At 41.5% G+C, this 23,823-nt stretch overlaps 1 protein-coding gene across 1 annotated transcript in view; it reads left to right on the top strand.

The window, feature by feature from the left end:
- scp2a (sterol carrier protein 2a) overlaps window positions 1-23,823 on the top strand; it is a 116,953-nt gene that overhangs the window by 46,697 nt on the left and 46,433 nt on the right. Inside the window, exons 11-12 of the mRNA XM_039735935.1 lie at window positions 2,149-2,256; window positions 21,268-21,421. Coding sequence (XP_039591869.1) covers window positions 2,149-2,256; window positions 21,268-21,421 — 262 coding nt within the window. The remainder of the gene's footprint in view (window positions 1-2,148; window positions 2,257-21,267; window positions 21,422-23,823) is intronic.

Here is a 23,823-nt window from a genome sequence, read left to right as displayed (position 1 = left end):
GCCTTTGTCCATTTTCGTAAAGCGTTTGACTCAGTTTATGGAGCTGCTCCGTGGGACGTCCTGAGGGTTTGCGGGATCCCCTGAAGGTTTGCTGGATGTCATGGCCGGCCTGTACACTGGTACTGTTAGTGCTATGCAGAGTGGAGACAGAACCTCTGTGTTTATCCCAGTTGATTTTGGTGTCCGTCAGGGGTGTGTTCTGCTCCTACTCTGTTCAATGCTTGTATGGACTGGATTTTATTTTTTCTCCAGCCGTCTGGAGTTTTTTTGTTTTTTCTGTCCCCCCCTGGCCATTGAACCTTACTCTTATTCGATGTTAATTAATGTTGATTTATTTTGTTTTCTTATTGTGTCTTTTATCTTTCTATTCTTTATTATGTAAAGCACTTTGAGCTACTGTTTGTATGAAAATGTGCTATATAAATAAATGTTGTTGTTGTTGGACTGGGTGTTGGGCAAGGTCGTGGGGTTCAGCGGCTGTGGGGCATCTGTTGGTGAATAAAGATTCACAGATCTTGACTTTGCTGACGATGCTGTGATCTTCGTGGAGTCAATGGAGGCTCTGATCAGGGTGCTCGAAAGACCGAGTGAGGAGCTGGGCTTGCGAGTTTCCTGATAAACAACATCCAGGCCTTTAATGACCTCGGGCACAGCTATTAGCAGTGTGTCTGTCTGCGGAGAGAGTGTCGACCTTGTTGAGAAGGTTTACTTACCTTGGCAGTGACATTCATGTCTCTGGTGACTCTTCCTATGAAGTCATTAGACGGATTGAAAGAGCATGGGGGGTGATGAGGTTGCTGGAAAGGGGTATGTGGCACTCCCAATATCTATGCAAAAGGACGAAGGTCCAAGCCTTTAGAGTCCTGGTGCTTCCTGTCTTGCTACATGGTTGTGAGACATGGACGCTGTCCAGTGACTTGAGATGAAGACTGGACTCCTTCATTATTGTGTCTCTCTAAAAAATCTTTGGTTATCGTTGGTTTGACTTTGTGTCAAATGAGCAGTTGGACTCCCGAATGAGGCACATTACCTGCATTGTGAGGGAGAGTCAGTTATGGCACTACAGCCATGTGGCGCATTACTCCGAGGGTGATCCAGCTCGTAAGATCCTCATTGCTGGGGACCAGAGTGGCTGGACCAGACAAAGGGCTGCCCACGTAACACCTGGCTGCAGCAGATATATGGTGGGACTGGACTGCATGTGTTCCTGGGGGGTTGCCAACCGGGATCCCGAGTTGTTTTGTTGTGTAGTGGGTGTAGCAACGCACTGTACCATTGCATGCTCCCCAACTTGACTTGACTTGGTCTGCAGAAAAGTGAGAAAAAGATTCAGTGTTCTCTGCCCTATCCTGGTCTGGCTCGGAATTACCCTCATTCAAGCCCTTTAGCTGCTTCCCATGTGCATATGTGTGACAATATTGTGTGTGTATGCATGTATATGTGTGTGTATGTATGTATGTATATATGTGTGTATATATATGTGTGTGTGTGTTTATGTTATATATATATATATATATATATACACAATAATATATATTATCACACACGTTTGGCTAAAGGGCCTAAATAATAGTAATTCTATGCCAGACCAGGGGACGGCGGACTGTGCTGCCTGTCTCTCTCAGTCTCTTGCAGACAATTCTCGGAAAATCCTGCTTGGTTCTGGCACCACTAATGACGTCACTTCTGGTTCCCAGGGCCAACGACGGCGTCACTTCCAGTTGCGGCGTCAATGATGTAATTTCCCTTGCTCTATGTTAAAACGCCATTTTGTCTCCATGCCAGTTAGTTCTGTTTTGGACTCTGTTCTATGAACAACTCTCACTATTCAATCAACTTTTGCAGCCAGGAAAATAATACATGACATGGGTGGCTGCCCCAAACCTTTATGATGTCTGTGACTTGTTTATGTGACAATATATATACACACTACAAGGTATTTTTATTTTCATTCCACTTTAACGATTTCGAGTATATTGTTAAGGCCATTATATAAAATACAATTGATAATCAATTTTCAATACAAACTGATAATGCGACTACAGGACAAACCCTAAAGGGGAGGAATGCTGTTTAAAGGCACTTGTAGATGTGTTAGTCAGTGAGTGTGTCTATTATTCTTAAGGTGTCTGTTTTTCTGATTGCCAGGTAAAGCTGGAGAGCTGATTGACAGGGGTGATAACACCTATGGTGGAAAATGGGTGATAAACCCAAGTGGAGGTCTCATCTCTAAAGGCCACCCTTTAGGGGCCACAGGTAAGCATAGCAATATGTCTGTTTCATTAATGTTAGGACTTATTATACTGCATATAATGGTGAATTGCTGTTTTAAAAGCCATGTCTTTTTTTTTTTTAACTTCTTTAATGTATTAGGTATGTGATATGTATATGCAAGTGGCTAGTTGTGTATGCGCTATAACCACCTTTTCAGGTGTCTGACTGGCACACCATGACTGATGAAACTGACTTTAGCGGACAGCTTCTTATACATTTGCTGTATTAAATTGGTTGGGCATCACTGATTGGCAGTGAGTTTTATATTCTTTCAAGGTGATACATTCTTTCCTTATAGTAAAATAAGAAAACTTCTCCAAAGTAGTACCAGACACTGCAGTGTCTTCCAGATGTTTGAGTCAAATGACATGAACGACAGTTTCAAAATTACTTGTCCATTGAGAAATTGAGGAGGAACAGAGCTGGGCTGAGTAGTAGCTTAAGGCTTTACTTGCTCTCTGATCTTTGGCAGAAAAAAAAATTTATATATCTCAAATGTCATCAGAACAAACTAGATTTGTTTGTCTGTGCTTGATAATTTAACTAATTATGGCAAGTTAATGCTTAGGATTTTTATGATCTTTATTTATAAGCATAGAATCATAACAAGACCTGGCCTGCCTGTCTTCATTTCAAGTTCAATGAAAAATTGGTTACAGAAAATCTAGACCTCCGTAAATTCCTGCTAATGACCAGTTGGCCCTGTTTATTTTCACCTGCAGTTTAATCTGCTGCCCACTCTTTGTATTGTTTTAAATTGTTCCTTGAACGTTGGAAAAGAATGAAAGACAGATGTGTCTGCTCTGGAGTATACCTATCAAAATTGTTCAGTTAAATATGCTAATAAAACTCCACTTTGGTGGTATTTCTGCATTAAAGGAATGGTCTTTCCAAAAAAATGTGACTGGTAGTGATGGCCAAGGAAAAATTTTAATCTCATTGTTCATAACAACTTTTTTGTTAAATGGGTGCCTGAGGTGACTCACTCTGGACAACAGCAAAATAGTATCAAAAACATGAAAAAAAAATCTCATATAACTCGCTTGCATAATCCATATCTCATGTCATCCAGGTGTTTGCTCACAACCTGCAAAACGCACAAATTGTTGCTAAAATATTGCAAAATAAATAACGCCAAAAGTGAAAGTTGTTGTCAAACAGGAAGCCCTTTCTCATGGGATCGTGCTTTTCAATTGAATATGAATTTGAATTCACCTTTTTCCTTTGTCAAGAGTCCTGTCTTTCTGTTTATGCTATCAGAAATATTGCTATCAGGCAAACCTATTAAATCTTATCAAACCACATGGGGAAGAGTAACATATAAAAATATGTATATTTTGGAGTATTCTTTTAAGGGAAGTGTTATGGTTGAGAAGCACATAAAGCCCCAAAATATCTTCAGAAACGGCCCCTAGAATGGGAAATCTTCAAATACGGTTATTAATGAGGGATAACACAGTCTTTATTAAATAAAAAGATTCATTCACTGATAGCTGGTATGACAAACACAAACATTCAGCCAGCACTGCTGTGCCACCAGGAGCATTTGTGATTTATTGAGTTTAAATACTTGGGATCAGCAGTTCAGAGTAATGGGGATTGTGGAAGAGAAGTGAAAAAGAAGCAGGGTGGAATGGATGGAGAAGAGTGTCAGGAGTGATTTGTGACAGATGGGTATCAGCAACAGTGAAAGGGAAGGTCTACAGGACGGTAGTGAGACCAGCTGTGTTATATGGGCTGGAGATGGTGGCACAGGAGACAGAGCTGGAGGTGGCAGAGTTAAAGGTGCTGAGATTTGAATTGGGTGTGACAAGGATGGACAGGATTAGAAATGAGGACATTAGAGGGCCAGCTCAGGTTGGACGGTTGGGAAACAAAGTCAGAGAGACGAGATTGTGTTGGCTTGGACATGTGCAGAGGAGAGATGAGGGGTATAATGAGAGAAGAGTGCTAAGAATAGAGCTGCCAGGCAAGAGGAAAAGATGAAGGCCTAAGAGAAGGTTTATGGATGTGCTGAGAGAGGACATGCAGGTGATGGGTTTAACGGAGCAAGATGGAGAGGACAGGAAGATATGGAAGAAGATGATCCACTGTGGCGAGCCCTAATGGGAGCAGCCGAATGAAGAAGAAGGTGCTCTTTGACTACTGCTCTCATTTGAATCCAGGGGTCTAGTTCTGCTCTTTTCTTTCCTCCTCCCAACATGAGCTCTGACACTTCTAACTTGGTTTACAACTTATATTTTTTGCGTAGCTCTCCTCAGTAAAGTTATGCCACCCTCTTCTAGAAGACCAAATTCTCTGAAACCAGTTTTCTAATTGCTGACATTTGCCTCCATATGGAATTGTAATGCCACAGGTAAGCCATGAACTGCAAAAATATTATTCTGCAACCAAAGAAGCAATCCAGCTCTTCACAAGGACACAGCAGGTGGGATATTCTGTTACCTACAGTTGCAAGTGATGCTGTTTAAGGCAGTAAGAACGTATTTACACTTAACATCCACAATTAACAAGCCACAGCTAGCATGCAACACTGAATAAGTCGAATTAAATGAAAGCATCTGTTCTTTGATGGCTGAGAGAATCCCAGAGAACTGCTAGTGGTAGGATGAGAGGATCAAAATTAAAAGAATATAATCATAAAACACGTCTTTAAGCCTACCTTCTTCACCTGTGCAGATAATGAGCACTCAAGTTCTGAGGATACCCTGCCGTGAATTACAAGCAGAAGTGCAGTTCCGCTGAGGACCAGCAGGTGGCAGGCTTTGGCTATCGGAGTCATTAAGGCTTCAAATAGGAAGGCCCTTTGTCTGTGCTGTGGAATGGAGGGCTATCCCTTCTTCAGCTTGCACCTCTAGGTCTGTTATCAAAGGTGGGTTGTGGTGACATCTCTCTGGAGCTTAAAGAAACCATCAGCAGTTTAGACATCTCATGACCTGCGTAATCCAGCAACTGGCAAGTGCAGCAGCGGCAGTCCATCCCCTGTCCATATTGGCATCCTCCAGGTCAACACATTGGAGAAGTTTAGGACAAAGCAGGCAAAAATGGTGAATTATATGTATAATATTGATTATATAGCACTTTTTGCTAATAGTACTAGAAGCAGTATTTACAGCTGCTACTGTGGAAATTCTTACTTAGATATCCAACTAAAATGCAACCTGTTTGATCTATTGATCTGTGTATCAATCTGGCGACTGATATGTTTCTCTATCATATACATGTATTGCCTTTCATATTTATCCATCTGTCATACCGTGCCTTTCATATCTATCTTGTTGTTGCTTATCATGTTTTGTATCATCAAATAGCAGAATGTTCTCAAAGGTTTGTGCTCTTTGTGCATTAGAGGGAGCCAAAGGATCTCGGTTTCTGATGTGTTTTCCTTGCCTGCAATGACGTGCACCTTCATTTCTCGGAGTTTAACTAGGTACTGAGCTATCAATCATGCGAGCACCTTACATATTTATATATCTATTGTCTGCCTTTATGTTCATCGACCTTCATTAAATAGCACATGTAGGTGCAGAAAACACCGCCACAGCAGTAGAAAATAAAGAGGAAAGGTGCTAGTGCACAGGACAGTCTCTAGGTCCAACCTAAACAGGGACGGCTGGTGGCTTCGCTCCTTTTAGAGTGGCAGACAGTAAGAGGCGGGGTTTGGATGAGATGGAAGCAGAAGTGACATCACTGCTCCTCCGGTCTAGAAGCCCCTGGGCTGTGGATGAAGAAGCAGAAAGAATTAAGCCTGGGGTGATATGGCTTTTCTTTTTAGGGCCCTTAAGTGTCTGTCTATCATATAGTGCCTTTCATATCTATCTATCTACAGTTGTGCTTGAAAGTTTGTGAACCCTTTAGCATTTTCTATATTTCTACATAAATATGACTTAAAACATCATCAGATTTTCACTCAAGTCCTAAAAGTAGATAAAGAGAAACCAGTTAAACAAATGAGACACAAATATTATACTTGGTCATTTATTTATTAAGGAAAACGATCGAATATTACATATTCTGGCAAAAGTATGTGAACCTTTGCTTTCAGTATCTGGTTTGACGCCCTTTGCAGCAATAACTGTAACTAAACGTTTCCGGTAACTTTTGATCATTCCTGCACACTGGCTTGGAGGAATTTTATCCCATTCCTCCACACAGAACAGCTTCAACTCTGGGATGTTGGTGGGTTTTCTCACATTAACTGCTCCTTCAGGTCCTTCCACAACATTTTGATTGGATTAAGGTCAGGACTTTGACTTGGCCATTCCAAAACATTCACTTTATTCTTTTTTAACCATTCTTTGGTAGAACGACTTGTGTGCTTAGGGTCGTTGTCTTGCTGCATGACCCACCTTCTCTTGAGATTCAGTTCATGGACAGATGTCCTGACATTTTCCTTTAGAATTCTCTATCATTCAGAATTCATTGTTCCATCAATGAAGACAAGCCGTCCTGGCCCAGAGGCAGCAAAACAGGCCCAAACCATGATACTACCACCACCATGTTTCACAGATGGGATAAGGTTCTTATGCTGGAATGCAGTGTTTTCCTTTCTCCAAACATAACGCTTTTCATTTAAACCAAAAAGTTCTATTTTGGTCTCATTCGTCCACAAAACATTGTTTCAATAGCCTTCTGGTTTGTCCACGTGATCTTTAGCAAACTGCAGACGAGCAGCAATGTTTTTTTTTGGAGAGCAGTGGCTTTCTCCTTGCAACCCTGCCATGCACACCATTGTTGTTCAGTGTTCTCCTGATGGTGGACTCATGAACATGAACATTAGCCAATGTGAGAGAGGCCTTCAGTTGGGGTCCTTTGTGACCTCGCCGACTATTACACGCCTTGCTCTTGGAGTGATCTTTGTTGGTCGACCACTCCTGGGGAGGGTAACAATGGTCTTGAATTTCCTCCATTTGTACACAATCTGTCTGACTGTGGATTGGTGGAGTCCAAACTCTTTAGAGATGGTTTGGTAACCTTTTCCAGCCTGATGAGCATCAACAACTCTTTTTGTGAGGTCCTCAGAAATCTCCTTTGTTCGTGCCATGATACACTTCCACAAACGTGTTGTGAAGAGCAGACTTTGATAGATCCTGTTCTTTAAATAACACAGGGTGCCCACTCACACCTGATTGGCATCCCACTGATTGAAAACACCAGACTCGAATTTCACCTTCAAACTAACTGATCATCCTAGAGGTTCAGATACTTTTGCCACTCACAAATATGGAATATGCGATCATTTTCCTCAATAAATCAATGACCAAGTATAATATTTTTGTCTCATTTGTTTAACTGGTTTCTCTTTATCTAGTTTTAGGACTTGAGTGAAAATCTGATGATGTTTTAAGTCATATTTATGCAGAAATATACAAAATTCTAAAGGGTTCACAAACATTCAAGCACAACTGTATCTATCTATCGATCTATCTATCATATAGTGCCTTTCATATCTATCTGTCTATCGTACAGTGCCTTTCTCTCTGTTGCAGTGCGTTTTATATCTGTCTCTCTCGTGTAGGTCCTTTCATATTGATTGATCAATTGATCTATTTTGTTGTTTATCAAGTTTTCAAGATAACTGAATGTTTTTAAAGGTTTGTTCATTGTGCACTAGAGGGCACCAAAGGATGCCCGTCTGTGATCTCTCTCTCTCTCTCTTTCTTTGCCTGTAATGGTGTGTACGTTCATCTTTGTAAGTTTAATTGGGTACGCAGCGCTCTTGAAGGGAATGGTTTATGCTGCCTCGTGGACAGGATGGCTCAGTGTAATTAAATTTTACTATTAAAAGGTGAAGCTAGTGTTCCCATTTTTATTACTCTGTAGTAAACCTAGGGACCGGTGAACACAACAGATGCAGGTTAAAGGATCTGAGCTGCTTATTCCTAGTGACCTGATTTCAGAAAATGTACTGACATCAGAATGTTGCGTGAGCAGCGTGATGATCTCTTTCAAATGCAGATATGCAGGAAAATTGTAGTCAACAGAAGAAGAATGTTTCCCTCTGAAGGGGATGAAAAGGCTAAAGCTTTGCAAGTCTCTTAGCTGGAGTGGTGTTGAGGCTGAATGATTTGATATTAGGCATATTTTCAAATTATTTGTTACTTTATAGGGGGGGAAACTGTGCTTTTTAAAAAAAACCTGTAATCTCCTACTCTCAGCATTTAACCACACATCATGGAACATTATGCAAACATTTTGTTTTATAAATTTGAAATTTTCTTATGTTACCCATGCATGCCATGTTTCAGTTTATATCACAAGACAGATAGAATAAAATATAATTAAGGACTATAATGTCAAGGTAATTCTTCAAATGTGTCATGACCAACAAACACATGTATTCACATAAAATACCCCCTAATGCTTAAAATATTCAAGTAACAGAGGCTGAAAATGGCAGTCATAAAGAGAGTGCAGGGAAATACCAGCCAATGAAGGTCTGTAGCATTATTATTACATATTTATGACGTTGATTACCGTAGTCCATATATAGTTATTTCAGCATGGCAATTGAGGAGGTTCGAGAAGTGTTCACACAGCCACATTTACAACATGAATTGTGATTGTTTAAGAGTAAATTACATACAAATGTGCTTATGTCAGGTTTTTTTTAAAATGCTCAAATCCATGCAGTTTTTTTTTTTTTTAAATGATACCCCGAATCTGGAAAGCCACAGCAAACCTCACCCCAGGCAGCTCGACTATAAACTCCTTGGCGAGCCTTGTGCCTGCTCAAAAAGGGGGCTTCCAATTTTAAAGTTCTCAAAATTCCTTAAATGACCAAAATACACAAAAATGCTCTTAAAGGGAGAGAAAACTGTATAAACCTCTGGCTTAAAGGACACATATGACATTTATATATATATTGTGCATATTTGGTAAGTGTTAAGGCTTTGTCATTCACCTATTGACTTGTGTTTCCTTAAGCTTTAATGTAAGCTGCAAGAACAAAGAAAGTACTCTGTTAAATTTAGATTAAAAAAAAAACTTTAAAACACAATTTATGAGGCAAATTAATATTTATCATGATTGTGAAGAAACAATTTTGACTTGAACAATACTGAACTTACCCTTTAAGGGAAAACAAGTCCATTAAATTAACAGCAGTAACTGGTTACTAATTTAGGAATTGGCTAGAACAAACACCTGCAGCCCACCAGGCACAGAGTTGGACACCCCTACTTTACAGCCTCTTCGTTCTGCCACCTGACTCTAATTGATTTTTTTTTTTTTTATATACCCTATTCATCACCACTCATTGGATAATATCAATTAACTTTCATACCATATGCACTTCAGAAGAGGTCATCTACCTGAAGTTAAGTGTGTTCAGGCCCGGCCAGTACTTGGATTGGGAGACCATTTAGGAAAAGCTTGGGTTGCTGCTGGAAGAGATGTTGGTGAGGCCAGCAAAAGGTGCTTACCCCGTGGTTTGATTGTGGATCCCAATGTCCCCCAGTGCAGTGACGGGAACACTGTGCTGTAAAAATGTTGCCATCCTTTGGATAACTACAAGTGGGCTTTTCATATGTCTTACTGTAGCGGTCATAGAGACGCCAAGATTCACACTGTCTGAAGATGGTTATTTTATTTTGGCGACTCCAGGAACACATCCAGCCGTGACCTGGCATGCACAAACTCCTAATCAGAGACACTGATAAATAATACTAAATACAGTATATCTCTCTATTATAAAAGGAAATCTTAGGGTGAGACTTTCTCTGAGAATTACAGCTCCCACGAGATGAGACGTTTTGCCAAGTCCCGCCCTTCTCTCAAACATTTACAACCACGCCCACCGTCCACTCCTCATTCGTGTGAATGCTATTGTCAGACACAGTTCCTGCGCTCTCGGCTCCAAGCGGGGTCAGAAATAAAAGGCAGAGTTGAAGACCAAGTAGAACGTTGTAATGAGGTTCAAAAACATTGGCACGATACACACACAGAGCTGGTTAGAAATTATGAAGGAACTAAAATTCGAAAGTGTCTAAAAACAGATAGTAAAGATTGCATTAACGCTAACAAATGGAAATAGTTACTCGGTGAAATAACAACAGCGAAAAGCGATCGAATATATAGATAAAGGTTATATGACAGAAGTATGTAGATATTGTCTAATTCGTGTTGCCATCAGGGAAAAGTAGTGTGTCTTCCCAATGAAGAGGCGTATCCTCAAGAATTAAGATTTGTTGTTTGGTGAAAGTGAAATCCACATACACGAGTGGCAGAGACGCAAAGTGTCTGGCGTGTAGCGCAGGCCAGGGTGGTTAATGAGCGAAGCTAGCAGGGGACAAAGCCCCCTAGTTTATCAAATAATGAATAAAGAACACACAATATAAACAAAAACCGCGTACGCAAAGGCCCTCCTTAGCTCTGACGGCAAAAGTAAATTACAGCACAAACAAAAAACACTAACAACAAGGTCCAGAACAGTCCAGTACAGCAGATAGAGAAGATGATGAATGTGTGAATATAAACCCTGTAAACAGGTTTTTGAAAGCAATATAAAGTTTTGTCCAACAGGTTACTTATGAAGCATGAGGATTTGAGGTGATGGGGAGTGCTTCCCAAATAAAGATGTATCCAACCAGTATAAACTCATATGGTCAACCAGGGACAGGACAGCACACTGATCCAGCCAGAAACTGTAATCCAAGGTGGTCAAGTCATAATCCAGTTGTGTGATGAGATGCATTAACAAATAGACAAACGATCGTGATCCCCTTCAGCATCTTTTAGGTTCCTTTTAAAGGGCCTGCTTTTTTCATTCTTCTTCCTAGTAGCCCCTGTGCACTCAAAAGCTGTTCAATAGTGTTATACTGTCATACCGCTGGGAGATGTAGGACATTTTAAGTAGCAGTGCTACATCACTGACAAGAGGCTTTTGTGTAACCACTCTGTCATAAAGTGATGGTTGTCTTTTTGGACGTTTCTCCCATCTCCACACAGGTTATTTGGAGCTCTGCATGACTTACAGTCAGGTTCTTGGTCACCTCTCTTACCACAAATTTGTCAGTTTGGTCAGGCATCCTAAGAAGAGCTGTGCTTGTTCCAGACTTGTTCTATTTAAGAATTATGGAGGCCAATGTGCTTTACAGAACCTTTAATGCTGCAAAAATGTTTTGTGGCCTTTTCCAGATCTGTGCCTTCACACAATCCCCTTTCTAAGGTCTGCAGGCAGTTCCTCTGACCACATGGCTTGTTTATTGCTCAGACACACCTGTTTGACTATAGGGCCTCCTATAGACAACTGTGTGCCTTTCCTAATCATGTCCAGTCAGTTGAATTTACCACTGTGGTTTCTGTAGCAATTGAGGATGATGGGACGCAGCAGAAGAAATGTAATTTGAACAGAGGATTAAACTGTAGCAGTGAACCAAAGATCAGGTACAAAAGTGTTTATAATATACTCTTCTACATACCCTGGATCTTTGTAGTTAATTTAAATTCTGACTACACAATTTATTGGTCCTATCAGAATTTTCATTTCTGATGTTTTTAATTATCTTGGTAGATGTTTTTAATTTCAGTCGTATTCACTTTCTCCAACCACACTTAGAGTTTCCTGCTTAAAATCAGCCCAGTCCCATTTCTACTCCATGCTCATGTGCTTCTTGTTAAGTTGAGAAAGTATCAGATTCATAAGAATAGTGCCCAGCATCCAGCTGGAAGTCAGGATGTGTACAGTGTACTGGCAATACCACGCAATACATTTAATTTATAATTATGTGCAGTTCTGTCACTCTTATAATCATTTGTGCATTTTAAAAATGATTGCCATCGTGGTCCTAAAGTAGAAAACTCTAGGATAGTATATGCTAGCTGTTAATAAATTCTCCTCAGTGAATCTTGTTTATCCATGAAAGAAAGAAGCACCATGTTCCTAAGGAGTGCACATCACGGATGATGTGACATGGCCTACAAACACCACCAGCGGCTTCACTTTCTGCAATAGATGAGGAGAGTAAACCTACCCGCCTCCTGTCCTCACCACATTCTACAGAGGCGCTATAGAGAGCATCTTGACCAGCGGCCTCATAATCTGGTATGGCCTCTGCACTGTTTTGGATCAGAAGATCCTCCAGAGAGTGATGAGGGCGGCAGATGAAATCATTGGAACCACCCTCCCATCTATACAAGATCAGTACTTGTCATGCTCCCTTAGGAGAGTCACCAAGATAGTCCGAGACCCCACCCCACCCAGCTAGCCAGCCAGCCAGCCCATGGACTGTTCAAATTTTAGCTCCTCTGGGAAATGCTACCACAGCATGCTTTGCAAGGCTGCCAGACTCCATAGGAGTTTCTTCCCACAGGCCATCAGACTACTCAACTCCCCCTAACAACAAACAGCATGCTGACCTATTGGGACTGTTAAATTCCTAAACACACACACACACACAGATTGTTTGAACGCATATATTCAGAATGTCATGTCTCCTAAAAAGCTGTTATGTCTGTGCATTATGTTGATGTTTTTCGTCACTTGAACACTTTACAACTATTCACCCATGTTATACATATATTCTGTCTGTTATGTATGCCTGTTTTTGTATTACATGAACTTGTCTTTATGTTTGTGTTCATACATTGAGCTTGGAGAAATGCATTTCATTCAGCTGCACACTCCTTGCATGGTATGAATAACAATAAAGTGAATCCATCCCTTCAAAATTACAGTGCCCTCCATAGTATTTAGGACAAAGACCCATTTTTCCTTATTTTCCCCTTCAACTCAACTGTTTAAAATTACAAATCAAGCAATTCAGATCTGTTTAAAGGGTACATTTCAGACTTTCATTTAAGTGGATTTAAATACATTTCAGTCACACGTCACTTTTTCTACACATTTTCCCCATTTCAGGGAACCATAATCATCTTCTTCCTCTTTTGGCCACTCCCATTAGGGGTTGCCACAGTGGATCATCTTGTTCCATATCTTTCTGTCCTCTACATCTTGCTCTGTTACACCCATCACCTGCATGTCCTCTCTTACCACATCCATAAACCTTCCTCTTTTCTTCTTACCTGACAGCTCTATCCTTCGCACCCTTCTCCCAGTATACCCAGCATCTCTCCTCTGCACATGTCCAAACCAACACAATCTCACCTCTCTGACTTTGTCTCCCACCCGTCCAACCTGAGCTGATCCTCAAATGTACTCGTTCCTAATCCTGTCCAACCTTGTCACACCCAAAGCAAATCTTAGCATCTTTAACTCTGCCACCTCCAGCTGTGTCTCCTGCTTTCTGGTCAGTGCCACCGTCTCTAACCCATATTCAAGATTCAAGAGTATTTATTGTCATTTCATCCATATACAGTTGTACAGCATACAGTGAAATGAAACAACGTTCCTCCAGGACCGTGGTGCTACATAGAACACCGGACAATGAAGAATCCACGACACATAACATAAAGACACATAATATATAACAAAGTGCATGTGAGTCAGATGTGTAATCATGTGCAACATTGCAGAGCAAAACATATATCAGATATCAGACCGGTCCACGAGTGTTCAGGAATCTGACTGCTTGGGGGGAAAAAACCGTTACACACTCTGGAGGTAAGGGCCCAAATGCTTCGGTACCTTTTTCCCAATGGCAGGAGTGTAAACAGTTAGTGTGACGGATGTGTTGGGTCATTCACAATGCTGGTGGCTTTACGGGTGCAGCATATGGTGTAAATGTCCATGGCACTCTGATGGTGCGGGATAGTTTGACCCTTGCTGTCCTCAGGGCGATTACGTCACCTTCCTTGAGCAACCGCTCATTCGACACAAAGTCAAATCAACGGTACCCAAGGATTTTCTTGAGAGACACAGTACCAAAGGAGTCCAGTCTTCGTCTCAGGTCACTGGATAGCATCCATGTCTCACAAACAGGAAGCACCAGGACTCTAAAGACTTGGAAAGAAGTGTTTATTAAAAAATAATACAAAATGGAATGTTGTGAACATGCGACATGAGATATTGGAGACCTTTGTTAATCTCTTCAGTGGGGCTGTTAGTTTGAGGTTCAGGATTGGAGTTAAAGTGCAGAATGAGCAGATCTTTGTGTAATTTCTCAAGAATTTTGTTGTTTTTTTTTTTTTGGCCATAACTACAGACGCATGGTAAATAAAAGATTAAAGAAATTACCAATTTTTGGAAGGAAGAGAGACACAGATGATCTGTGCTGTCTTCACTATCCGTTGTAGGGATTTACGATCCCTGACCGTGAAATTTCTGAAACCAGACAGTGATGCAGTTGCTCAGGATGCTTTCTATGGTTTGTCTGTAGAAGGTTGTTAAAGTAGCTGATGGAAGATGGGCTTTTCTCAGCCTGCGCAGGAAGTAGAGCCGCAGCTGGGCTTTCTTGGCTAAAGAGCTGGTGGTGTAGGAGCAGGTGAGGTTCTCTGCCAGGTGGACACTCAGAAATTTGGTGCTATTGACGACCTTCACAGTTAAGCCTTTAATGTTTGGTCGCAAATGGACACTCTTAGTCTTCCTAAAGTCAACAATCATCTCCTTTGTTTTGTCTCCATTCAGAGACAGGTTATTGGCTTTACACCAGTCTGTTAACCACTGCAACTCCTCTCTGTATGCTGAATCATTGTTGTTGCTGATGAGACCCACAACAGTCGTGTCATCGGCGAATTTTAGAATGTGATTAGAGCTGTGCATTGCTGCACAGTAATCAGTCAGCAGTGTGAACAATAATGGACTGAGCACACAGCCTTGAGGGGCTCCAGTGCTCAGTGTGGTGGTTCTGGAGATGTTGTTTCCAATCCTGACTGACTGAGGTTTCTCAGTCAGGAAGTCCAGAATCCAGTTACAGAGGGAGGTGTTCAGCCCCAGTGGGCTCAGCTTTTCTATCAGCTGCTGAGGAATGATTGTGTGAATGCTAAGCTGAAGTCGATAAACAGCATTCGACCATATGTGTCCTTATTGTCCAGATGAGCAAGAGCCAGATGGAGAGTGGTGGCTATTGCATCATCTGTTGAACTGTTTGGGCGAGAAGCAAACTGTAGGGGGTCCAGTGAGGGGGGCAGCAGGGTTTTGATGTGCTTCATGACAAGCTTCTCAAAGCACTTCATGATAATGGGAGTGAGTGCAATGGGGCGGCAGTCATTGAGGTTAGACACTTGTGACTTTTTTGGCACGGGAACAATGGTGGTGGTTTTGAAACAGGTTGGGACAATGGAGTTCAGGGAGATGTTAAAGATGTCAGTAAAACGTCTGCCAGCTGGTCTGCACATTCCCTTAGTACTCTGCCAGGAATATTGTCTGGTCCTGCAGCCTTCTGTTGGTTGACTCTTCGTAGAGTATTTCTCACATCGGCCACAGTCCGATCTAATGCTTGGTCACTAGGAGGAGAGGTGGTCTTCCTCATCACCACGTTGTTCTGTGCTTCAAACCGTGCATAGAATTTATTCAGCACATCTGGAGGGGAAGTGTCACTGTTACAGGTGGGTGGTGGTGTCCTGTAATTAGTGATAGCCTGGATGCCTTTCCGTATGCTCCTTGCGTCTTTGTCATATAGAAAAAAATCCATGGATTCTCTGGGCATGTGCACGTTTTGGCGCTCTGATGGTGCGGGATAGTTTGGCCCTCGCTGTTACAGTTTACAATACAGTTTATTTTTGTATAGCCCAAAATCACACAGGAAGTGCCGCAATGGGCTTTAACAGGCCCTGCCTTTTGACAGCCCCCCAGCCTTGACTCTCTGAGAGGACAAGGAAAAACTCCCAATAAAAACCTTGTAGGGAAAAATGGAAGAAACCTCGGGAAAGGCAGGTCAAAGAGAGACCCCTTTCCAGGTAGGTTGGGCGTGCAGTGGGTGTCAAAAGTAGGGGGTAAATACAATACAATATACACAACAGAACAATTCCTTACAATTACATCACCTTCCTTGAGCAACCGCTCGTTCGACACAAAGTCAAATCAACGGTACCCAAGGATTTTCCGGAGAGACACAGTACCAAAGGAGTCCAGTCTTCGTCTCAGGTCACTAGATAGCGTCCATGTCTCACAAACGGGAAGCACCAGGACTCTAAAGGCTTGGAAAGAAGTGTTTATTAAAAAATAATACAAAATGGAATGTTGTGAACATGCGACATGAGATATTTGAGACCTTTGTTAATGTTTGTATTGACATTGTTTACTGTTGTTCATTGTTGACACCCATTAAAACTTTGTTACACTCTCCTCTTTTAAAAAAAAAAAAAGAGTTCATTACGAACACCACCCAATGTCATTACAGGAAAGCTTGAAGCAATGGTGCCGATGCTGTCAAGACAGGTCACTAGCAAGAGAGCCATCTCTTCAGTGGGGCTGTTAGTTTGAGGTTCAGGATTGGAGTTAAAGTGCAGAATGAGCAGATCTTTGTGTATTTTCTCAAGAATTTTGTTATCAATATTTCCCGTTAACAGTTTTTTTTTTTTTTACCATAACTAGAGACGCAAGGTAAATAAAAGATTTAAAAAATTACCAATTTAAAATGTAGTATTCCTTTAATGTGAAGTCATCTGCATATACAGTAATACTTTCGCTCCTCGTTTCATCTTGAACATTCTGTTGATGTCATCTATAGTAACGCTAAATAAGACCAGGCTCAGTGCAGACCCTTATTGTGAATCATCTTTCACTCTGAAAGCATCAGTTGTCCTAAAACCCCTTTTGTTTTTGGCTGTGTACAAAATGCCATTACCATTGGGATCCGTACCTCTGGTGCTTTGTACCATCTGAGCTTATAGGGGGAGACATCTGCTTTTTTTAATAAAGTAGCTGATTCATGTCATCTTTAGATAAGCAAAGAAATAAGATACACGTATTTGTTTAAAGAGACAAAATAAAGAGGCTGCCAGCTGTTACTGTGAAAGTTGCTCTTTAAAGAGTGGATTTGTACAGAGCTAGAAGCTGATTAAGACCACATTTTGCATAAATGCTGACTTTTTTTTTTCCTTTCTTAAACAGTTCCATGTTTTCCCGCTTTGTGTATCTGGATGTGTGCTGCAGATTCGTATGCCAGAGACCCTGAAGTTACTGCTCATTTATTTTGTTTTGTTTTCAGTGATTAGAGTTTGGCTAGTTGTGTGTTTATTACGTGTCAGACAAGACAACCTGTGCATTCAAAAGTGCAGCTGTCTTAAGACGCTCGTAACCCGTGGCTAAGACAGGAGAGAAGGAGATGTTAGCCCACACTGAGAGTTATAGGGGGAGATGGTGAGAAGAGGAGTGAGGCGAGTGTAGCAAATGACAGGATACACCTGGTCGACAGCAGGGGTATGTGGGGGGCTGGATACAAAAAAAATAAGAAATGTAACCATCTGTATATCAAATGTTGTAAGTCAGCTTGGATTAAGGCGTCAGCGAAATAATAATAATAATAATAATAATAATAATAATAATAATTTTTCTTCTCCTTCATTTTTTTCCCCACTTGTATGTGGAGTCGATGTGCTTGATCAACCTTCTCCATACAGCTCGGTCCTACACCTCCTCCTCAGTCAGACCCCCCTCCCTTAAGATCTTCTTTGACTTCATCCATCCACCTCCACTTGGGCCACCCTCACTCTCTCTTCCCCTGGACTTCCAATCCCATCACTCTTTGACCCACATACTCCTTGTCTCTCCTCATCACACGTCCATATCATTTCAACCTACTTTCCTGCCCTTTCTTAGATATCTGTGCTAATTTTGTTTTACCATTTTTTATTCTGTCCTTTTTGTATCTCCACATATCCATCTCAATGTTCTCATTTCTGCCCCATCTAACTTCTCCTGTACTCCTTTTACTGTCCATGCCTCAGCTCCATACATCGTGGCTGGTCTTAAAATCCTGACCTTTAACCTTCTTTGATCACACAATACTTCTGGAAGCTTCTTCCCAATTGTTCCGTTCACGCTGCACTCTATGGGTTCTCTTCATCTAATTTTCCGTCTTGGGCTTACCACTGATCGCAGATACTTAAACTTCTCTACTCTTTTCAGAGGCTCTCCCTGCAGGCTACTGTCTGAATCCTGGTCATCATTAAACCTCATATATGCTGTCTTCTTCTTTCTGCTTGTCTTCAATCCTCTATCTTCCAAAGCCCTTCTCCTTTCTTCCATAAACCTCTCCACTTCTTCTTTATTGGTGTCACACAACACAATGTCATCAACAAAAGGCCCACACCAGGGGGGGATTGATCTTTTATCTCATAACTCAACATATCCATAACCAAATCAAAGAGGTAAGGAGTACACTGTGTGCACAATTATTAGGCAAGTTGTATTTTTGAGGATTCATTTTAATATGGAACAAACACAGTGCTATCAGTCAATCCAAAATGTTGTTAAACCTGAAACCTGAATGTTTCACAACGGAAATGTGAGTGTGAACATCATCAGGGGAATACATATGTGCGCACAATTATTAGGCAACTATTAGTGTGCAGATTTATTATGCAACTAAAGGAAAAATGAAAATTTTTCCATCTCACTTGTTTATTTTCATCTGTTATAGTGAGAATAATAAACAAACACCTCAAAATTTACAAATAAACATCTCTGACATTTCAAAAAAAATCAATCAATGACCAATATAGCCACCCTTCTTTCCAATAACAGTCATAAGCCTTTCCATTCATGGAGTCTGTCAGTTTCTTGATCTGTTGACGATCAGCTTTTTGTGGAGCAGTGACTACAGCCTCCCAGACACTCTTCAGAGAGGTGTATTGTTTTTCTCCCCCGTAAATCTAGCGTTTAAGAAGTGCCCACAAGTTCTCGATAGGGTTTAGGTCAGATGAGGAAGGGGGGCCATGTCATTATTCCTTCATCTTTAAGGCCTTTACTGGCTGGCCACGCAGTGGAGAACTTCGATGCAAGTGATGGAGCATTGGCCTGCATAAAAATCATGGTCTTTTTCCTGTATCACTGTTTGAAGAAAGTGTCTTCGAAAAACTGGCAGTAGGTTTGGGAGTTGATTTTGAGTTCATCTTCAATGCAAAAGGTCCAACTAGCTCATCTTTAAAAATACCAGCTCATACCAGTACCCCACCTCCACGTTGGAGTGGAGCTCTGTGCCCATTACTGATCCACAGGTCCATCCATCTGGTCCATCAAGAGTCACTCTCATCTCATCGGTCCATAAAACCTTTGAAAAAATCTGTCTTCAGATATTTCTTGGCCCAGTTTTGACGTTTCAACTTATGTTTCTTGTTCAGTGGTGGTTGGGTTTCAGCCCTCCTTACCTTGGCCATGTCTTTGAGCACTGAACACCTTGTACTTCTGGGCACTCCAGGTAGGTTGCAGCTCTGGAATATGAAAGTACTGGAGGATAATGGGTTCCTGGTAGCTTCACGTTTGATTCTTCTCAAATCTTTGGCAGCTAATTTGCGTCTTTTGTTCTCAACACGTTTCTTGCAACCCTGTTGACTATTTGCAACAAAATGTTTGATGGTTCTGTGATCACACACCAATATCTTAGCAATTCCAAAAGTGCTGCATCCCTCTAAAAGACTTTTTACAATTTTTGACTTTTCAGAGTCAGTTAAATCTCTTTTTTGGCCCATTTTGCCCGAGGAAAACTAGCTGCCTAATAATTCTGCACACCTTGATATAGGGTGTTGATCTCCTTAGGCCACACCCTCCCTCATTACACAAATACACATCACCTGACGTGCTTAAATCCAATAAGCATTCAAGTTAATACAGCTTGGAGTTGGAATATACGCATTAAAAATGATGATATGGTCAAAATACTCACTTGCCTAATAATTGTGTACACAGTGTATTGGACCACCCCTGGTGCAGACCTACTCTAACTGGGATTTTGTCTGTTACCCCAGCACTGCTTTTAACCCGAGTCCCCACTCCCTCATACGTATCCTGGACAAACCTCACACACTTCTCTGTTCCTCCTTTCTGTCTCTTGGACCTCCAGACCTCTTGATGTAAGCCTTCTTCACATCAATACACACAAAATGTGCAAACCGTTCTGTTTTTCTCAATGCTGCTCTATCAGCTGTCTCAATGCAAATACTGCATTAGTTGTCCCTTCCCTGGCATAAAACCAAACAATGACATTGTTCTCCACTCCTCTGCTACTCTCTTCTGTTCACAGATAGTCTACATTTGATCGCAGAACACATTACTCTCTCTTTTCCCAAACTCTTCCACACTTCTGCTGGTGTTTCATCTGGTTATGTTGCCTTTCCATTTTTCCTTGTTTCATTCTTTTCAGTGCCCCCTTTACTTCCTCTCTCCTTATTTTTGATACTCGCCCTCCACACCCAAATAATACCCTTGGACTTTCTTCATTTGACAGCTTTTCAAAGTACCTCTTCCATCTTTTCTTGTTGCTCACTCAGGTCCATTCCTTGCTAATCTTTCCTCTGCTTTATCTGACTAAAATACTTCCCAGCCTTGTTCCTAGCCTTTGCTATTCTAAAAATCCTTCTCTCCTTTGGTTGTCTTATTTTTCATCCGCCTCCTCCAACGTTTGCGCCCTGGCTCTCGTCACTTCCACCTTTGCCTAATTGTCTGCCTATACATTTCTCTGTCTTCCTCCCTCCCTGATTTGTACCATTTCTTCTTTGCCTCGTTCTTGGCCTTTATCGCATTCTTGCACCACCATGTCTTTTGTCCCCAGGTGGATATCCTCATCCACATCATAATCCACAATGAAGACTGCTTGATGCTTTGTAGTTTTGAATTTATATCCACATCCTTTAAGGTATCCATTACAAGGCATTGATTTGGGTTTCTGTTTATTTTAAATATTTACTGTTTTTTTCCTTCTTGTTTTTATATTGAAATTCTGTGTACTGATGGTGGGCTTCTCAAAATTCGACGTGTATTTTACCCTCATGAAAGCACTTTTTTTTTTTTTAAATCGCTAATAATCTATCGATACTTTCTAGGTTCCGATAGCAGGACGTCTGATCTCCTGTCACTTCTCAGCACTCGTGTCTGTCCCTGTAACCTTTCATTTGCTCCTCACTGACTCGCGTGCTCTGTGCTTGACTCCTTAGGTCTGGCGCAATGCGCGGAACTCTGCTGGCAGCTGCGCGGAGAGGCGGGAAAGAGACAAGTTCCGGGGGCAAAGGTGGCCTTGCAGCACAACATCGGCCTCGGCGGAGCGGTGGTAGTCACTCTGTACAGGATGGGATTCCCTGATGTAGCCAGGTAAGCAGCAGCGCACCGCGTCGTTCAACGTCTGCCGGCTGTCACGTAACGACAGGTTGGACAAAGCTGTTGAATGAATGCTAGTTTAACAGCTGGCCTTGGTAGGATTCAGCACGCGACGCGTATGCGTGAAGTCGGTCCGTACGGAGCAATCAAACGATAACATTAAAAAGAAAAAGTAGAAGGCGGGGTACTGCTTACAGATGGATAACGAAATCCATGTACCTTGCAGCGGCTGCGCGTCCTGCTCAGTGAGATCCCACAATACTCCGAGACATGCAAAGCCGGCACTGGACATTTTCCGCGGAAGCTTTCGATTAAAGTTTAGGGAGGCAGCCGGTTCAGAATTGCCCTGCTGTGCATTTGCTTCGATGTATTCATAAACAGTGTATTAATGGCTGATGGTTTGCGTACTGTTTATAAAGACTTGACAGTGACACAAGCCTTTTTATTACTTTCGTAGTTAAAAAGTCGAACCAATTTAAGACTGTTTTCAAAATTTTACATTATACTGTGTTTAATCCTTGAGATCAAATACAATTTTATAGACGTCCTCTTAAACCCCCAAACCCCCTCCCCGCAAAACACACACAAAAAAGGTCTGGTTTGGATATCAGAGAGGTGCTGCTGTCAATAAATAACAGGCTTGTTGGTTTAACTTTAAAGTAAACTTCCTTTCCTGACTTGCAGACCCCAGTATGTACGGATTGGTAGAAACGCCTCCTCCCCACTGATCCTGAACACTGACACCCCTAAATTGGACTGAGAAACTGCTTACAAAACTGAATGAGGCATGGCAGCATTTAGTATTCTTCATAGGATAGTTCTGGCAATAGTGTGAACACGTTCAAGTTTACATCAACAAAATATCTTTGTTTTAGTACAATTTCAAAGAAAAAATAACAGAGGAAAAGATATGTATTAAAGAAAAGTTTTGTTTAAGGCTTATTTATTTTGTTTCATTTTTCTAAGTTTGGTAATCCAGTACAGTCGTACTTTAGGCTCGTTAAACACTGTCAGAAAGCTGTATGCCGTCCCCTATTTGCCAACATATCCTAACACTCCATGCTAGCAGTGAAACTATTTCCTAACTGGCTTAATTAACAATCTGTTTTACAGATATGGCTAAGAGAGTTCTATTTCATGCTAACTAACATGGGCTTAAGGGCTATACCATATTCTATATATAGAATACTAGCTGAAATAGCTAGTGTTGCCTGGCAGGAAAAACAAAAAATATATATGTATATATATAATTTTTTTTTTTAATTGTTTGAGAAAAAATTTTGGAAGGAAATGAGACGTGATTTTTTCTGAGACACTTTAACTTCTTGTGAGACAAAAGGACAGCTGCTGCACAGGCTTTTAAATATTTAAAGTGCAACGGGACATGCCGATCACACAGCATGGCAGCATCAATCCAGCAGCTGATCGAGCAAAGAGGAGGTAAAAAAATGTATTTGTTTCCCATTGTATCACCGTTTTAAGAGGGGGTTTTCAGTTCCAGAGTGTGAGGTGGAAATCCAGCAGGATTCAATGAAATAAGAAATTCTGTTGGATAAAATACAAATTGAGCTGGGTAGGGTCAATGTTAGTGTTGAAAGACTTGTATTGCTTGCTGCCATTAGGTAACATGTTTTGAATTTGTAGATTTTAACTTGTACACACAGTCATTTTTGGGAGCCAAAATTTGCTCTGCACGGCCACTGATGATTTTTATAGTTTTCTTTAATATTTGGAAATAACTTATTCTGCAGATCGTTTGCTTTTACGGAGCACACCAGAAATGTCCAGAGTGTCAACTGGATGATGGCATACGTACAAGACCGAATCTCCAATTAGTCTCTTCCAACTGAAATTGTTTTACAATTAAAAGGTTAAATATTTTACCTATATAAATATCATAGATATATTTGGTCTATACTTTACCTTTGATTTTGATAATTTGATTAAATTATTATTTTTTTGTTTTGTTTGAGGGCGGCACGGTGGCGCAGTGGTAGCACTGCTGCCTCGCAGTTAGAAGTCCCGGGTTCGCGTCCCGGGTTCGCGTCCCGGGTTCGCGTCCCGGGTTCGCGTCCCGGGTTCGCGTCCCGGGTTCGCGTCCCGGTTCAAGCGTCCCGGGTTCGCGTCCCGGGTTATCCCTGCGTGGAGTTTGCATGTTCTCCCCGTGTCTGCGTGGGTTTCCTCCCACAGTCCAAAGACATGCCGGTTAGGTGGATTGGTGATTCTAAATTGGCCCTAGTGTGTGTTTGGTGTGTGTGTGTGTCCTGCGGTGGGTTAGCACCCTGCCCAGTATTGGTTCCTGCCTTGTGCCCTGCGTTGACTGGGATTGGCTCCAGCAGACCTCCCGTGACCCTGTGTTCGAATTCAGCGGGTTGGAAAATGGATGGATGGATAGT

The sequence above is a fragment of the Polypterus senegalus genome, chromosome 14 (assembly GCF_016835505.1).
Source record: "Polypterus senegalus isolate Bchr_013 chromosome 14, ASM1683550v1, whole genome shotgun sequence".
Taxonomy (NCBI): domain Eukaryota; kingdom Metazoa; phylum Chordata; class Cladistia; order Polypteriformes; family Polypteridae; genus Polypterus; species Polypterus senegalus.
This window is presented reverse-complemented; position numbering and strand designations above follow the sequence as displayed.